General features: G+C 50.1%; 1 protein-coding gene across 3 annotated transcripts; it reads right to left on the bottom strand.

Annotated features, from left to right (window-relative positions):
• Positions 1–428: 428 nt before the first annotated feature.
• ORAI3 (ORAI calcium release-activated calcium modulator 3) lies at positions 429–15,145 on the bottom strand. Of its 3 annotated transcripts, none has more exons than XM_066631110.1 (2): positions 14,627–15,145; positions 429–5,504 (listed from the first exon to the last, which is right to left on the bottom strand). In XM_066631110.1, exons 1-2 carry the CDS (start codon positions 14,879–14,881, stop codon positions 4,923–4,925), a joined length of 837 nt encoding a protein of 278 aa, XP_066487207.1. In that variant the 5' UTR covers positions 14,882–15,145; the 3' UTR covers positions 429–4,922. The 3 variants fall into 3 exon arrangements, with proteins under 3 accessions (XP_066487207.1, XP_066487209.1, XP_066487208.1); XM_066631112.1 differs by having other exon boundaries at positions 14,319–14,718; XM_066631111.1 differs by having other exon boundaries at positions 14,354–14,718.
• Positions 15,146–17,010: the final 1,865 nt, after the last annotated feature.

The following is a 17,010-nucleotide window of genomic DNA, read 5'->3' as shown; positions in this document are numbered from 1 at the left end:
CCACGCCTGGGAAGGGTGACAGGATTCAGCATGCGCTACTGCCGCCAATCCTGCCACTCTTCAGGCCTGTTCCACCCTCCTCCCCACCTTTGTTACTATCTTATTCCACCCATCACTCCCCCATCCCATTCTACCCCCTCCCCTGCCTTACCTCCTTTGGCCAGCCCCTGCAGATCCGCTGGCATATGTGGGAAGATTCTGGCCTTCCCACTGGTGATCCGGCAGCATGTGCTGCTGGAGCATGCCTTACGACTGCTTTACAACAGCCAGCCCTGGTGGAACATGTGTTCTGGCAGCTGTATGAAACACAAGAGAACATTCAAGCACAGGTTCTGGATTTGCACCCTTCACCCATGGAATTCAGTAACTTGGACAACTTTTGCTTTTTTTCATTTACAAAAAAATTGTTTTTAATTTTAAAAAGATACAGAATAGAAAGGACTAGAAATTGATATCTCACCCCATGTCCTCCACCAGTAGAGGGCAGACCAGAATATAGAAAAAGTGTACCACGCACATACCACAGGTGTGAAACCCCAAAATCCACATGGTTACAATGTAAACTAAGATGGTTAACTAATGGGCATTTAATTTTTTTTTTAAAGCGCAAAGGCAACACTTGTCCTGAGACATAAAAGCTACTGAGCCAGTGTGGCTAAGAGTGAGTTTACACATATGTATCTTTCATTAAAGGGCAAGGTCACTGCAGTCTTGCCGTCAGACTGTACTGAATTTTAAGCAGGGCCTGCATTTCAACATCCCTGTCAATCTCACGTGCCATTCCCTCCTTTCACATTGTCGCTGTTTGAAGGATGTCAGTGGCTCCCGTGGGAGTTGAAATGACCTTACTAGACCCTTGTAATTCTGCATTTCTTTCCAACCCTTCCTGAGAACTGTCTTTAATCATCAGGTAAAGTAGAAGTGGCTCAGACCGAATGAAGGACAAGCAAGGAAGAGCAGCTGTCAACATTTTCCTTCCCAGTCCCGGCCATTGGTCCACTCAGAATCACACCCCAGCTATTTTTCTCCCCAAGAGATACAGGAATCTGCATCTTTTCTCTCACAAGGAGAAAAGCAGCTGTGGGGAAGAGACTGTGAACTAGACAGATGGCCAGGAAGGAAAGAGATTAACAGCCCTCCAGCAGTCTTCCGTTCACCCACAGCTACTTGTACAGTTGCTTTACCCGATAAAAACTAGATACAATGCATGGTTCCTTTCTAACATTATAATACTTAGTAACATTTCACATCTGTATGGTGTTTTCTGAGTGTGTAAAGTGATTTGCATGTATTTTTATATAATCCTTAAACACTGTGAGGTACATACGGTTCACCCCACAGTGCAGGTGGGGAGTGGGGGCCGAGAGGAACTGACTTGCTTATAGCCACCTACTAAAATTATGGTAGAGGCAGGATTCAAACTGCACAGTCCTGACTTGCCACCCACACTCACCTTAGCATGACCCCAAAACCCAGAATCTTAGCAGGGTTTTGCAGAAGTGAACTGGTTCAGTTCTCAGTGGTTCCCACTGCATTTTGTGCTGGAAAGTAAGCTGGCTGTAACATGGGGGGATGGGACATAATGGCAGGGATGCATCTTTTGCATAGCAAGTGCTGTGCTTAGAGACACACTGTACTGCCTGACAGTCCCTGCCTTCTGTCTTGGTGACAAGTACTTTGCAGGCAGTATACAAGAGGAGCCAAACAGTGTTTTGCAAGCTGCAGAGAGCTTTCCCATGGTAGAACCATGGCTGTCAGCCAGCCAAAGAACATGAACTAAAACAGAATGAAAAGAAGCTGTTCTATGGGATGCCCTAAACATACCTACTCCACAGATCAGCCTGTTCTTTCCACCACCCACACTATTGGGGACATAAGCAAAGAGGTAAGTCTCAAATAGTGTGGGTGGTGGAAAGAAGAGCAAGAAGCAGCCTGGTTTTCCAAGGCCCAAGTTAGCAGGTCCCCTGAAAACTGTAGACTAGGTTGGGGCAACAGGGAAGGAACCTCAGCTGGAGGCTCAGACCACTAGGTTACAGGCCTTGGAAGGTCTGGCACCTCATTCCTGCCCCCCCCCCCAGCAATCTACATATTTGTGCACAAGGGGCTGTTCCAATGAATGACAGGAGATGTAAAACCAGAGGAAATGAACAGTCACCGTTGTGTGAAGTTTGGCCCCAAGACTGGGCCTCTGCCCTCTGCCCCCTCCTTGTCCAACAGAAAAATACCATTTCACTTTAGCCTGACCGCTAGGAAGGAACTGTCCTTCTATAGGAAAAAAGAATTAGTCTTCAAAACAGCAAGAACATGAGTCATCTTTCAAACATCACCCTGCTTGGTATCTTGAAGCAGAGGCTGGCTCTGAAACTTTTGCTGCCCTGGACTAGGAACAGGGAGTCATGGCCCTCCTTTCACTACAATCACGCATGCCCAGGCCAGTTGCCAAGTGCCTCATTGTCGGGGCCCTTCTTCCCTTGTTGTGTTGGACAGTACAGGGGAAAGAGAAAACTCTGCTGCTACCTACTGACAGCAGCACAGGTTTCACTAAGTTGAGGGGGGGGGGTCCTGCAGTTGCTAGGCAACTGCAAAGTACCTCCCACCCATTTTACCACCCAGTCTTTTCCAGAGCTGCAGTACAAGTGACAGCCGTTTCAAAGGCACAGTGGCAAAGGAGCATAGCACAAAAGTAGCAGCAATCAGTAGTTTTTAATAAGGACAATGCTCTGGACCCTTAGCTGTCCATTGCAGAGATGCCTTCTTCATTAAGCATGTGGAAGGAGTGGGTCTACTCCCACCAACTATACACCTCCACTGCACATCATTGCCATCCCTTCACATGTTCAGCTGAATGCAGAGACATTGGGATGTATGGCTTGTAAACCTAGAATGGTCCATCTCCCCTCCCCAAAGTGCCCTGAACACACAGAGGGGACTAACCAAAGAGTGAGACAGTGAGGTGCAAATGAGGCCACAAGAACTGGCAAGTTCTTAAGCCATTTCCCAAGCCTACCACCCTCAGCCCAGCTGGCCCATCCCATTCTTTTACACTTCCCGAAGGGCCTGTTTCTGGCAAGGAAACACTTGGGTTAAGCCATTTCTGCCCACTGTTGCATATACACAACAGGGATCAAACGTGTACACCTATGAGCTGGGCAGAAATGGGTTAATGACCAGTGGGAAAGACAGAACCTGCCAGGATAGGCCACAGATGTGGGAAGGTGCAGCCAAATGTGGGTCTGGAGGGTGAGACTCTCTAAGAGCCAAACAAGATGAGAATGTCAGACACATGTTCCTTTTCTCACATTTGACCCATTCACAAACAAAGGAGAGGGGTTTTATTTTGACTAGTAAAAGGAGCACATAGGAGAGGAACACCTTGTGACACAGCTAAGGGGTGCTTAGAGGGGGGGAGAAGTTGTCCCAGGTAAAATGCCTTGGGGGAGTGTTGGGAGGGTGCCTTTTGGAGGCCTTGCATGGCCTCTCCAAGCCTCAGAAGGCCTGCCGGAGGGCTCCTGCACCTCAGACCACCTCCTGGATGCCCTCAGGCGGTATTTCGAGCATCTTGCCTCTGGGGAGTGTTAAAAGTTTTTTTGCCCTTGGGTGCCAGATCTCTTAGCTACACCTACTGGGAACACCAAACCCTCCCTCCCTCCCTCATCAGCCTGACTTCTCCTCAGTCCTGCCATTTTCCTCTGTTCCTGGCTCACACATCCATGTTCACGATATACTCTGCTTTGCTTGTCATGCTGTTAAGCTCAAGACACAAGTGCAAAAGCAAGACTTGTTCAATTCCTATTCTGACACCCTTCCAAATTGCAGCATGGCAAAGTGTTTGGACAGCCAAGAATGCTGTGCAAGTACTCCCCTCTCCACCTTTGATCACAAGCCTTCAGTGCCTCGCTTCTACTACTGGATTCAGAAACATGAGAAGGAGCTGGGGCAGCCAACTGCAGGGAGTCAAGCATGGAAGGGTTCAGCCTGTTCCCCCTTTTCCACTAAAATCCCCATCCAAACACATGAATGGGGCAGATACACAACACCTGGCTGAGCCCAACACAGGCTCTGTGAGGTTAGCTGATGTAGACATGGGCTGGAGCCTGAAGCAGATCAGGCAAAAGGTGTTGCTGTAGTTGGCCCAGGAGGGCAGAACTGGTATTTATTCCAGGCCTGACCAAGCTAAGGATACTATACCGCCTGACAACCACAGGAGCAGCTGTTGTGCCTGAAGGTGCCTCTGGGCCCTAAACACAGAATACCAAGTAGTTCCCCTGGCTAAGGCCATGAGGGGAACAGAAGTGGCCAAGTGATGAAGCGTATATGAGGCAGAGGACAACATGAGTGGACAAATTCAACTTTTCAAAAACTCTCCCACCCTCTTGTTCTAACACTCTGGCTAGGCAAATAAAATCCTCCAAGGCCTCCCCCCATCCTTGATCACTGATGAGCTGCAAGAATGAAGGTAACCAAGAGGAAACAATGGTATTCAAACATGTCTCTCCTCCAGTGGATAGATCCCACCTCTTTTCATCAGAGGCAGTTCTGGGTAGACATTTCATTGCATTACTAAAAGCCAATCTAATAACACGATGGTGGAAGTTTAGATAGCATTCAAGCTTCCATGACTCCTTTTCAAGAAGCATTCATCTCAACAACATTGTGTTAAAATGTCCTTTTTCCTCCAGGAAGGATATAAATGAATTAGTTAAACAGTGAGGCGTGGCGTGGGGATGGGGGAACCAAAGCCCAAAGGAGCATTTTGGTTAATTTCTGACTGTACCAGTTCTTTGCAATTGCCCCACTAAGTGCAAGATGGTCCATCAGTGAGATAGTCTCCTACTGATCTTGCTCTCTCTGTCTCACCATCTCCAAAGCCACCTTGCTTTGCAATTCAGGGCAGGTCAAAACTGAAGTGAGGCCACCAAACCTCACACTACCTGCAGTGCTGTAGCTTCTCCATCCAACTGATACTTTATCTGATTGAGTTCTTCCAGCTCTTGCTGGTGGCGGTCAGTTTTGTGGCCTACCAGGGACCGGTAGAAGTGCAAGGCAAAAATGATGAAGACCACACCAACAGGGACCATGATGATGGTGGAGGCCATGGCAGCATTCCAACCAGGGCTCTTCACAGAGGCTGGGGTTGGGTTCGTGGCATTTCCATCAAGGACTGGAGCAGGCGTGCAGCACTTTCTGGCAGGAGTGACGCTGCCAACAGGCATAAATTTGACCCAACAGATCAACACCACCTCAGTCAGGAAGAGGAAGATCCCCAAGGCAGTGGAGAAGCCCCAGGCAAGCTCAATGTAACGGTGCATGCGCTCATGGGGTGACTCGTTGACCGAGTTGAGGTTGTGGATATTGCTGACTGCCTCGATATTTGGCAGGATGCAGGTGCTGACCATGAGGGCAAAGAGATGGACAGCCACCAGCACAGTGGTGCAGGCACTGAAGGCAACCAGCAGCTCCCGAGGGTAGTCATAGTCCTCCAGCTGCACCTCCACCATAGCTACCTGAAGAAAAACAACCAGGATTATCACCCATGTCTTAATGCAAACATTCAGCATAATCAAATATTTTCAGCACTTCTGAGCAATGAGAAATTCAGGGCCATACTACTGGGTTTCATTTCCTTTGTGCGACATGGGAGAGTACTGGACACACACAGGATCTTGGTCACATGGGTTTTATTTACAAATGTGCAAGGAGAGCATAGGGGAAGAACAAAAGCACTCTACATTCTTGCTGCAGAGCTCCAGCCCAGAAAGCTCTAGTGGAACTGGATCCATACCTCCAGTTTCCAACTAAAAGTCAGGGGGTTTGGAGCCAGGCAAATATGGCTCACACTGCAAAAATTCTGGGTAGGTGGACAGGCAGTCCTCCAATCTAGACCCACTTGAGATTGGCCCTTGAGACTCCTCTATGACAAAGAACGAAGAGGCACACATCTAATGATTTTAAAAATGACAACATTCAAAAATCAGGGGGCTTTTCCCAGGACACACTGCTCCTGCCTGCAAAGATCTGAAAGCCACTGCCAGCTGGCAAAACTGCTTCAGAGGGAGACTCCAGTGTGAAACTGTCACATAAGAATGTATCCAGAGGTTTGATTCAAAATGTTCAGGCTTGAACCAAAACAATAGTTTGTTGTTGTTCCCCTGTCATATGAGGGGCGTTGTTCCCCTGTCATACAAGGGGCGTTAATTTAGCAAGACTGGGAAGATTTAATTGCCAGTGTTGTGAATTGTCACTGTGCTTATCTTTTTATGCATCTAAGCTGCACAGACCATTGTTTACACTGTTACCTCTCTGTTCTCTATGTGCATGCATGTCTTTGCCACAGCAAGCCCACCCAGCTAACTCTCTGAAAGTTCCTCCTGTTGCACTGAGGATCGTCCCACCTACACTGTGGGTGTCAAACAGAAACAGGAAGCAAGAACAGTGTGCAAGATGTCTTGTTCTTTTCCTCCTTCAGCACTGCAGGGAGAGAGACATCATGGCCGGCTTTAGAGCAGCATTCCTCTTAAGCCCCATCTTGGCACGGGAACCCTCCTCAGGGATGGAGAAAGTGCCCCATATTCTGCTTTGATCAGTCACAGCAAGCTCTGGCTCAGATCCCAGTCCATTGGCAGTTTCCCTAGAGAACTGGGGGTGGGGAAGAGGGAGGAGGGACTTAACCCAAAACAAAATAGTTCCCATTGCCTGGCTGGACACCAGTAGTTCTGGGATGCAACAAGTAGGAGTTTACTGAGCTTGAGAAGGGGGATCCATAGCTAATGTTGGTTGACTGGGCTCACCAAAGTGACTACTACACCCTGCTGTGTCACAGTAAGCTAAAATATATGCACACACCAACCTTGAGGCACTGAGTCAAGTTACTGGGGGGGGGGGGGAGGTGGCCAAAGCTTATTTTCAGAAAGTGGGCCACATTAAACAGAGCAGTGACAGCTGGTTGGCACAGGCGCTGTGAGCTAGCACGTGCTGGAGACTGGGCTACAGCTGCCAGGGAGTGAATGGAAAGAGTGGGAGATGGGGCACAGCACAGGTCCCCAAGAGACAGCCCCACCACCTCAGACTCGGCTCCCAACCTCAGACAGCCAGCCACCGCTTTCTTTTCAAAGCTTCTGGTACTCAAGATGCTCTGTTCCTGAGCATAGGCAAAGTGTACCCAAACTCTCTCCCCTCCCAAGGGGGCGATGGGATTTTATTTTTGAAAGATAAAGGACCAGGGGTCCCCAAGTGTCTCTCCTTCGAAGAATGCAGCCTCTGCACATGTGAGGGTGTGCCCACTCAGCCACACCCCAAGGGCAGAATGGAATTTTATGTTTGATGATCTGAAGGTAGAGTGCCTCTTGGCATACACAGAGTACCCCTTCCCTTTTGAAAACATACAGACTCATGGAGTCAGAGCTGGGCAAGACTCAAAGAGCAGGACAAGCAAATTCAAGCTAAGCTGACTGGATTGCTGGACAGGATGAATCTCTTCCCCTCATCAGCCCTAAAACTTGTGACATGAGCATCTCTGAACAGACCCAGAGTGCCTCCCACGTTCAAATGGGAAAGATAACTGAACACAGATAATACCTGTGGTAGAGTTTGCAACATCTCCTACATATAGCTGGAAAAAGTGTCCTTGTTTGGTTTCCTGCCTGTCACTGTAACCATTAGACTCTCCTCCCAGAAACCCCAAACCATTAGTAGCTATCATCTGCTGCTCCAAGCATGACCCAGATGACAAGCAAGCCCAAGCTCTTTTTTCTTGCCTCTGAGCCTCATTAGGAGGTCCCTTTGGAAAGAGATTGGCCGACAAACCCAGAATATCTGCCCAGCCGTGCAGACAGCTCGGGGTCATTGAAGGATTTTGACGGAACATTCAACTCTTGGCTCCGCCAACCCGGAGAGGGCCTCATGCCAACACCTGCCCCTATTTCCATACGCAGGAGATTGCCCTTCTTCCTGATGGTGCCTTGAGACATACAACAGCCTCAGTACTTGCTTTGTACATAGTGGATTTTCTGTGGGGATCTCACTTCTTTGTAGGAAACAGGCATGTAGAAAGCATGCAAACCCTCCTGCACCTGTTGTGCCATCTGAATTCACTCCATACCTGCGAAGCCAAGGCCAAATGCCACTTCTTGCTGTGTACACCTCCATGGCAAAATACACACAGGGGTGTATGTCATATGAACTGAGGTTTATATAACTGCAAAACAAGACTAGATTGAAAGCCAAGGGTGAATTTCCAAAATAAAAAAGGGGAGCCGCGAGTTGAGCCTGCCTGGAAGCATGCAGACTGACTGCACTCACTCTTCTCAAAGTACACTCTGCACATGCCCAGTTGCACTCTGCTCCTTTATTATTGCTGGCCTGACACTGAACACAGATTTCAGGCCCCTGTTGAAGTTCTGTTTTACCACTGTTCCCAACCACCTCAACTGGAGCAACACCTGCTCCCCAGAGGAAAGACCTCACAATAATAATCGAGCACACATGAAGCATTTTGAACACCCCAGGAGTGTTCTTGTAAGAGACAGCAGTTGCTTCATCATGTTACAAATATACGTGGCAGTAGAGCAAGATTAACTTCCCTAGTCAGCCCTGGAGGAAGTCATTATAGTGGCTTATCTAAGGCCACCAAACAAGTGTGTGACCAAGTCTCAAACTGGATACCTCTCATTTCACAGCTTACACACCATAACATCCAGAATAGCTCAACCGTGAGGCTGACTGAGGTATAGCCTCAGGCAACAGACTGGTGGTAGGGAGCCCATCACCATCACTCTTCATCTCCTATTCCCTGGATTCAAAAAAGAAGGAAATGGAATAGAAAAGGAGATGTAGGGGAGATGAGAGTGATGGGATAGAATGCTGGAGACTCTCTAGCCTACTACTCTCCTCTCCTCCACACTTCCTCTTCCTGAATTTGAAAGGGAAGGTGGGCACCAAGCACAAGAGAAACAGCAGCAGTGGCTGGTGTGCTGCCATTTAAAGGTGCAGCATTTCGCACACCACCCCAGGCACTGAAAGTCTTGGGCCAGGCCAAACAGACACCACACGAACACCTGCCAGTGCCCCATCCCCCAAACCCAATGGCACAGCCTTAAAGGAAAAGCCTTCGCATTTTGTCATTCTGAAATGGGCCTTGCAACCAGTCTAATTTCTCACATCCTCCCTTGCCTGCCTAAGCCTCTGTTGCTTTGGTTACAGGCAAATGAGATCACACAGCATGGAATGCAGTCCCGCCTTGGGACCTAGCTGGGCAACAATAGAGCAAATACAGAGACAACTTCGTTTTTTCCAAACCGTCTCACCTCCAAGAAGCTTGGGGTGGTCACCATGGCTGCCCCTCCCATTTCAGCCTCACAACAACTTTGCAAGGTGGGTTAGTCGAAGAGAACATGTGACTGGCTCACAGTTCCCCAATGAATCAGTCCGACTAAAGTTTTCTCTCCAGGTAAAGACATCTAGAAATGGGCTGCATGGAGACTAGCTTACAAATTAGGAGGCCTCTTTCAACCTCCTGATACTACGACACCACAGCAAAGGGAATCAACGTGTCAGAACTGCTAGTCAGAGAGAGAAGAAGTGCCTGATGAAAGAGGGGATTCAGGATGGTGGGGTGGAGGGTGTCAAGTATGGGGTGCTTATTACCTTTGGAGGAGAGCAGGGCCTTTTCAGGAGTGACACCAATACTTTTGAACTCCCTTCCACTGGATGTCCCCCCACTCTCCTCACCTTGGCACCAAATGAAGACCTGGCCTTTGGGACTGGACAATGTTTTGAGTTTGCTCTAGTTTTTTTCACTGGTTGATGATCGATTGCCCATCAATGGGGTTTGACTTTCACTGTTCTTTGCAATTGTTCTCCCACTGTAATGAACTCCTCATATTGTTTGCCTCTTTTTGTTTCTTGTTAATGTAAGCTGCTTTGTTGGGCTATGTGGCAAAAAAGGGGTCTCTCTCTCTCTCTCTCTCTGTGTGTGTGTGTGTGTGTGTGTGTGTGTGTGTGTGTGTGTGTGTGTGTGTGTGTGTGTGTGTGTGTGTGTGTGTGTGTAAAAAGAAGAATATGCATGAGCAGCACAGAGGTGAAGGCTACAACAGGCCTTAGATAGGGTGAGTAGTGACGGCTGGTGAAGCAGGGGTAATTTCAGTTGGGGGTGTTTATGACAATTTAAGGCCTTCTTCTCCCAACTTGTCACCCTTCAGCAGGCAGGCACAAGTCTTTGCTGAAGGACGACAGAAAATACACATTCATCTTATATATCGTATGAAAGGGGATGTGGGCAACTCCCCCTTAAAGGCTGCAATACAACTTCCTAAATGTCATTCATTTCTCATGGGTGGGAATCTTGCCAGTGAACTTTTGTGCAGAGTTGCAAACCTGTGTTCACAAATTCTAGAACATGAAACTCATAGGACTCCTGAGCCTGTACAGAGTGCCTTCCCATCAAAGCAAAAACAGCTTCCTCCCTTCTGCCCACCCCCAAAAGACTCTTAGTGATAATGTGTCTCTGAGCATGTCCAAACTGCCTTTTCATTGCGATTTTTAAAAAGTGAACTCAAGGCAATTCCCTTGAGAGAAGAAACAACCATCTTAACAAAAATCAGCAGATCTCTGAAGGGGAGGATTTTGCGTACTGTGTAAAAATCATCTTGTATGCAGTCAGAAACAAAAGCACCTACTACACAATGTTTGTTTGGTTTTGCGTCCCTTTTTCAGCAGTTGGAATAAGCTATGTCCTGTAGCAGTAGCCTGGCTTCCCTTTCTGCACCATTCTGGTTCAATTGCATTCAAGATGGTCCATTTTAAACAGCATCTGCCTGATGGAGGGAAAGCAATAACTGGATCTCCAGAAAGGAGAGATCAGCAACCGGATTCCTGCATTTTTTAACCAATGCAGTTAAATTTCAGACCTCATTTTGGATAATTTTAAGAAAAAAGAAAGCATTGGAATGTTCAAGAACACATGAATAGCTCTTTTAAAAAGAATCCCCCCATGTATAGTTCACATCTGCAGAATTTTCTTAAGTCTTGCTTCACTTACTCATGTCAGAGGAGCCAACTGCTCCAACCAAATGTTCATTCAGGTCAGCATCCCTTTTTCCATAGCAGTAGTCAGAGTCTCTGGGAACCCCATGAATCAATACAAAGACAATCACTCTCCCTCACAGTCTCTCCTTATTATTATTGGCAACCTTCAGTCTCGAAAGACTATGGCATCGCGCTCCGAAAGGTGGTTCTGGCACAGCGTCTAGTGTGGCTGAAAAGGCCAATCCGGGAGTGACAATCCCTTCCACACCGGGAGCAAGTGCAGTCTGTCCCTGGTCTGTCTCCCTGGCTATGGGCCTTCCTTCTTTGCCTCTTAGCCTCAGACTGTTGGCAAAGTGTCTCTTCAAACTGGGAAAGGCCATGCTGCACAGCCTGCCTCCAAGCGGGCCGCTCGGCTGTGTTCTTGCACCAACCAGTCTCTCCTTAAGCAACTGGTATTCTAATATCCTGCCTCTGAACATGAAAGTTTTGGGTGTTTTAAGAGCCAGGGACTGGTTGCTTCTCCATGAATTTGGCTGACACCCTTTTAAAGTCACCCACGTTATGGATCATCACCACATCCTGTGGCAGCCAATTCCATACATTAATTATACAGTTGGAAGGGACCTACAAGGTCATAGAGTCCAACTTCCTGCCAACGCAGTCCATTCACAACTACAATATCCCCATTAGACTGCTATCCAGTCTCTGCTCAAGGACCTCCAACAATGTCATGCCTACCACATGCACAGAGCACAGCTGTAGCCATCCTCTCTGTCCTACAGCTCTAGTCAACCAGTTTTATTGGAAAACCCAAGTTCTAACAGTAGGAGAGAGGAAAGTTGCTCTGTACCATGCATCATTTTATACTCTTTATACTGCTTTTTCTAAATTAAAAGGTCCCAAAGCTCAAGTCTTGGAGGGACGGTGTTTATTTTTCCTATTTTCATACCTCCCATCCTTCCTTCCAGGGTGGTGTATAGTTCCTCCCCTCCTTTTGTCCTCACAACAATCCTGTGAAGTAGGGTGAAGAGGCTGAGTGATGCTTACCTCAGGCCAGTCACAGAGGAAGCTTCATGGCTGAGAGGGGATTTGAACTCAGATACTCCAGGTCTAAGTTCAGCTTCCAAACCACTACACTGTCCTGGTTTGGACATGCTCAGGGTGTCACAATTCCTGATCCTCTTGGTTGCCCATCTTGATACCTTTTCCAGCTCTCCTCTTCCTCTCTCAGCCTCTTTTCTATTATATTCCCATTTCCAGCAGTCAAAGACTGACCAAACATTGCCAACTGCCTCTCTTATTGAACACAGGCAAATACAGTACTCCCAGGATAGCCACCAGTTCATAGATTTTTATGTGGTTGGGGCAGTCTGCCTAAAATTAATAAAATATTTATTATGGAGCAAGTTCATTATTTTGGTGTGTATCCAATTCCTGTCTATCAATTCCTTTTCCAGTTTCCAAAAAAAAAAAAAAAAAAAGCGTTTTAGAGGTGGAAGCAGTTATGGCCATCAGGCCCTGCTGAGTGAGCCCCAACCTGGCACGTAATAATTCAAATTATTTGAGTGGGTCCCCAGAATTACAGTGGGGATGTTGCAACAGTCTTCAGGAATTGGAACAGTCAGGTATGTCAACCCAGGACCGGAAAATAGTCCACTGGCCCAACAGTACCACCAGGAGGCAAGCGGGTGCACCCCTCCTCATCTTAAGGGGTCCCAAGGCAGGGCCAGCATACACACTGCCCTGCCTGGAGGTAGATTCAACCCACCTTTTGGGTTCTCTCCCTACACAGCCTTTTAATCTGCAACATGACAGTTTGCATTTAATGACAGAAAGCTTGTTTTTAGAGAAGGAACATTTCTCATTAAACAGATTGCCCCTTTATAGCTACTAGGGTTGGGAGCCTGGCAAGGCAGTAAAGGAATAGTAACTTATGGAAGTTCTTATTGATTTAAGAAAGTGCTCATTAGTAGCAGGTTAAAGCTTCTGAACGTAAAACAAAGCACTCCAATTCCGCATTAAGGTTTCTAAGAATTGATACACACTAAAACACACAGACACACTTGAGTGTACCAACAGGATTTTAGAAAGTTCTGCTGGTTAGGTAGTAATCACCAAGTCTCCTTTCATGACTTTGGTGCCCCTTATGGAAACATGGCAACCTCTAGCACGGAAGAACCAACAGCCCTCCCTGAGGGCCTTCAACACCTTTAAGTGAGCACAGATAATTCCTTTTGATGTTCTACACCACTGCCCTGCTGATGTGACAAAGGGCTGGATGTGCCCATAATCTGCCAGGTTCAGAGAAGCCGACCTTACATAGTCCATGAAGCTGTGTGTGCTGGAAACATTTCAGAGGAGAGTGGAGGGAAAGTGTAGGGGAGAGGGGGCTGCACACGTTCAGATGCCCTCTCTACTTTAGATGCTTGGTGGAAGTTCTTATCTTTTTATATTAAGCCCTCTGCACGAGGGGTGCCATAGCAAAGAACGTGCAAACTGAATAGTGCCAGGTGGTTCGATTCAGTAAGCCAAGTGGGCACCAGGATGCAGGTCTCTTGTGTGCTCCCTGGGACGTTTGGTGGGCCACTGGAGATACAGGAAGCTGGATTAGATGGGCATATGGCCTGATCCAGCAGGGCTGTTCTTATGTTCTTAAGTGTCACACTAGAGGGGGAATGTAAACACAGCCTCCCAGGGCCTTTCTAGACTACATGAGAAAAACAGATGCCATTCTAAGATACCCCACAGCGTGCATCTGATGAAGGGACTTTCCAAAAAGTAGACCACATTTGCTGACCTGTTATTAGTTAGGAAGGGGGCTTGAGTTGCCCTCACTTCCTGAGCTGGTGAGGACTGCACTGGTCTGAAGCCATCTCTCCAGGGACGTGAGGTGGGTGGGGAGGCAGGCGAGTCCTTTGAAAAGTGCAGCTGTTGTGTGAGATGTTTGGGTGGCACTTTTCAAAGGACTCTGGTAGGGAGGCACTGCCTCGTCTGCCTCCCCACACACTTCACATCCCTGCCCCTGTCCGTCTCTCTGTCTAGCAAGGACTGGACCACGTCTCCTTCTACACTCACTCATAAGGCACTGAGCAGCCAGTGGGCTAGGGCTCTCATAACTTTCCACCATATTTGGGGAGCTGGGGAAAATAAAGTGCCACTTAGACATGGCAGCAGTGGACCCTCCACTCTGGGCCAGTCTTCTGGTCCCATAAGAAGCCACTACCCTGCAAGTACCTCAAGAGTCCAAAGTTTTTCAACTAGTACAAAAACGGGGGGGGGGTGCTTTTGGGTTCTACCTGCAAGCCTTGAGGGGTGCGAGTGCAGGTCTCACCTGCAGGAGGGAAGCTCCATCAGGGCACAATCCCAAGTGCGTCTTCTCAGAAGTAAGCCCCAGGTGCTCAAAGGGGCTTACTCCCAGGGAAGTGCGTATCGGACCACTGCCTAGTGTTTCAGGAGGCACTGGGGCAAGGAGCAGTGCTCAGGTGCTCCAGCGCGAAGAGAGTCCAGTGCTGGGGGGCTCTTGGGAGAGGGAGTGATGCCCGGTGGAGGGGTCCCCGGGGAGGGCAGGAGCCCCAGCTGCTCAGGCTTCCCGGGTCCTGCTTACCATGGCGAAGCCGGAGAGCAGCGCGGAGGTGCGGCTGGACGCCTTGAGCTTGGCGCGGGCGAGGTAGAGGCGGCGCCAGTTGAGGGCGTGCAGCGAGTGCTGGTTGGCGCTCATCAGCTCCAGGTAGCTGCGCCGCACGAACTCGCGGTAGGTGGCCGAGACGCCCAGCGCCTCCGAGGACTCGGGGTTCAGGGGCTCCCGCTCGCCCTCCGCCCCCTCGCCCTCCGCCGCCTCCGCGCCCCCGCCCGGCTTCATCGGACCGGCAGTGGGGCGCGCCGGGCGGGGCACTCTGAGGGCTGCGGGGCACAGACTCCCGGGGCGGGATGCGGGGGGTCCCGGCCAGGCGCGACGAGGGTCGGTGCTGCTGCCGGCGGGGAGCCCCCAAGACCAGCGGGGGAGGAGGGGAGCCGGCTGCGGGGCGAGCCCGGGTCCAGCTCCGCCACGGAGCAAAGTGGCGGCGGGGCTGGACTGGGCTGGCTGGGGAGGGCGGAGGGAGGAAGGGGGGTGGCCGAGGCGCGGGCGAGCGGGTGGGGAGAGCGAGAGAAGTTGGCTTTGGCGGCACTTAAAGGGGAAGCTGCGGGAGGCGGGCAGGAGGAGGAGGAAGCAAGAGGGGAGGGGTAACAGGAGGGAGGCGGGGTGGGGGAGAGGATGCAGCAGGGGTGGGGTAGCAAGAGAGAGGAAGACGGGGGGGGGTGAGATCGATGTGAACAAGCCGGGACGAGTGGAGCAAGTCGCTCTCGGGAGTGCAGTCCAGGCCCCGATCCTGCGCACGGGCTTCGGGCTCAGCCCTCCAGGTCTTCGGGAGGACGCTGGACTTCCGAGGAACGCGCCCCAGGAGCGGCTGCAGCATCGAGTGGTCGCGCGTCCCCTGCACCCTCCGTCCCGGGCACTGCAGGTGGAGAGCAGGGGCGTGCGAGTCCTTCGAGAAGCGCCGCTGCGTTGGGAGGTGCCCTCCGGTGGGGAGGCCCTGCCTCTCCTGCCTCCCCACCCACCGCGCGTCCCTGGTGGAGATGACTTTGCCCCCCGCCCCCCATCCTCACGCCTCGCAGCGGGAAAACTCTCTGGCAGGTCCGGGCGAGGCTCCCCCTGCGCTCCACTCCCCGCACCCCGGGCAGTGGGCACGAACTGGCCCGGGGAAGCCCGGCCAAGCGCGTCTCGGGCAGAGCGCTCCGCTGGTGCACCAGAGGCTGCAATTCTATGCACGCTTACTTGGGAGTAAGCCCTATTGACTTTGATGGGGACGTGCATAGGATTGGGCTGTCAGGCTGCAGTCCTACCCACACTTTCCTGGGAGTAAGCCCCATTCACTATAATGGGGCTTACTTCTGAGTAGACGTGCATAGGCTTGGGCTCCCAAGGCGTGCCTGTCCTGCCACGTGTGCAAACGCGGAGCCTCGGCAGCTCGGCTGGCTGGCCCCCTCGCGTGCCCGGCAGGGGAAACGACGGGCCTGGGGCTTCATCGCCTTCGGGGAGCATCGCTCCGTGGGGGGAAGCGGCCCCGCGGGGTCCCCCAAAAGCCAGCCAGGCTCAGCCTTTGGCTGTGTCTCCAAGCAAGGCTGGGCTTACTCCCAGGAAAGTGTGGATAGGATGCAGCCTTAGAGCCCAATCCTATGCATGTCTACTCAGAAGTAATTCTCATTATAGTCAATGAGGCTTACTCCCAGGAAAGTGTGGATAGGATTGCAGTCTGCGTCCATTAAACACAATGGAACTGACTTCTAAGTTCAGGCGCAGAGGATCGCCCTATTAGGCTTTTTTATCTAAACACCGGCATCTTCCTGCACAGCCCTCTCTACCTCTACTAAGGAGCAAGATTCACTTTGTTCCGTGGGGCTTGCTCCCCACTAAGAGCCCAATCCTATGCATGTCTACTCTGAAGTAAGTCCCATTACAGTCAATGGGGCTTACTCCTAGGAAAGTGTGGATAGGATTGGGCTGTGTGTATAGCCCTTCAGCCTTAGGATGGAGAGTGTGTTGGCTCTGCAGGAAGGAAGCAGCTGCTCTGAGATGGGTGTGTTGAAATGCTTTCAAGCTGTCCAGCAACCTGTTGCTTTTCTGGTGAGTGCCTGTGAGATGTTGAGAAATAATATTTGCACACTGCTTCTAGGAATCTTCTCTGATCCTACCGGCATCCTTTGAAGACATTTCTGTATATTTGCAGTATAAATGTGCTTTTGGCAAGTCTTCCCCCAGACTTTTCCATCTTCGGGTGAGGTACCTCAGTTGATGGCTGCGGAAATGTGTCCTTTTCTGTTTATTGCCTATCCCTCCCTGTCGCTCTAATCTCAATGGGAGCTCCCCACAACTGTGCCAACATTAACAAATAACAACCAATGTGGAAATGTGATCAAAGTCCCCCCTGCTGCATCAGTTTCAGCCCCAAA

Source organism: Tiliqua scincoides, chromosome 5 (genome assembly GCF_035046505.1).
Source record: "Tiliqua scincoides isolate rTilSci1 chromosome 5, rTilSci1.hap2, whole genome shotgun sequence".
Taxonomy (NCBI): Eukaryota; Metazoa; Chordata; class Lepidosauria; order Squamata; family Scincidae; genus Tiliqua; species Tiliqua scincoides.
This window is presented reverse-complemented; position numbering and strand designations above follow the sequence as displayed.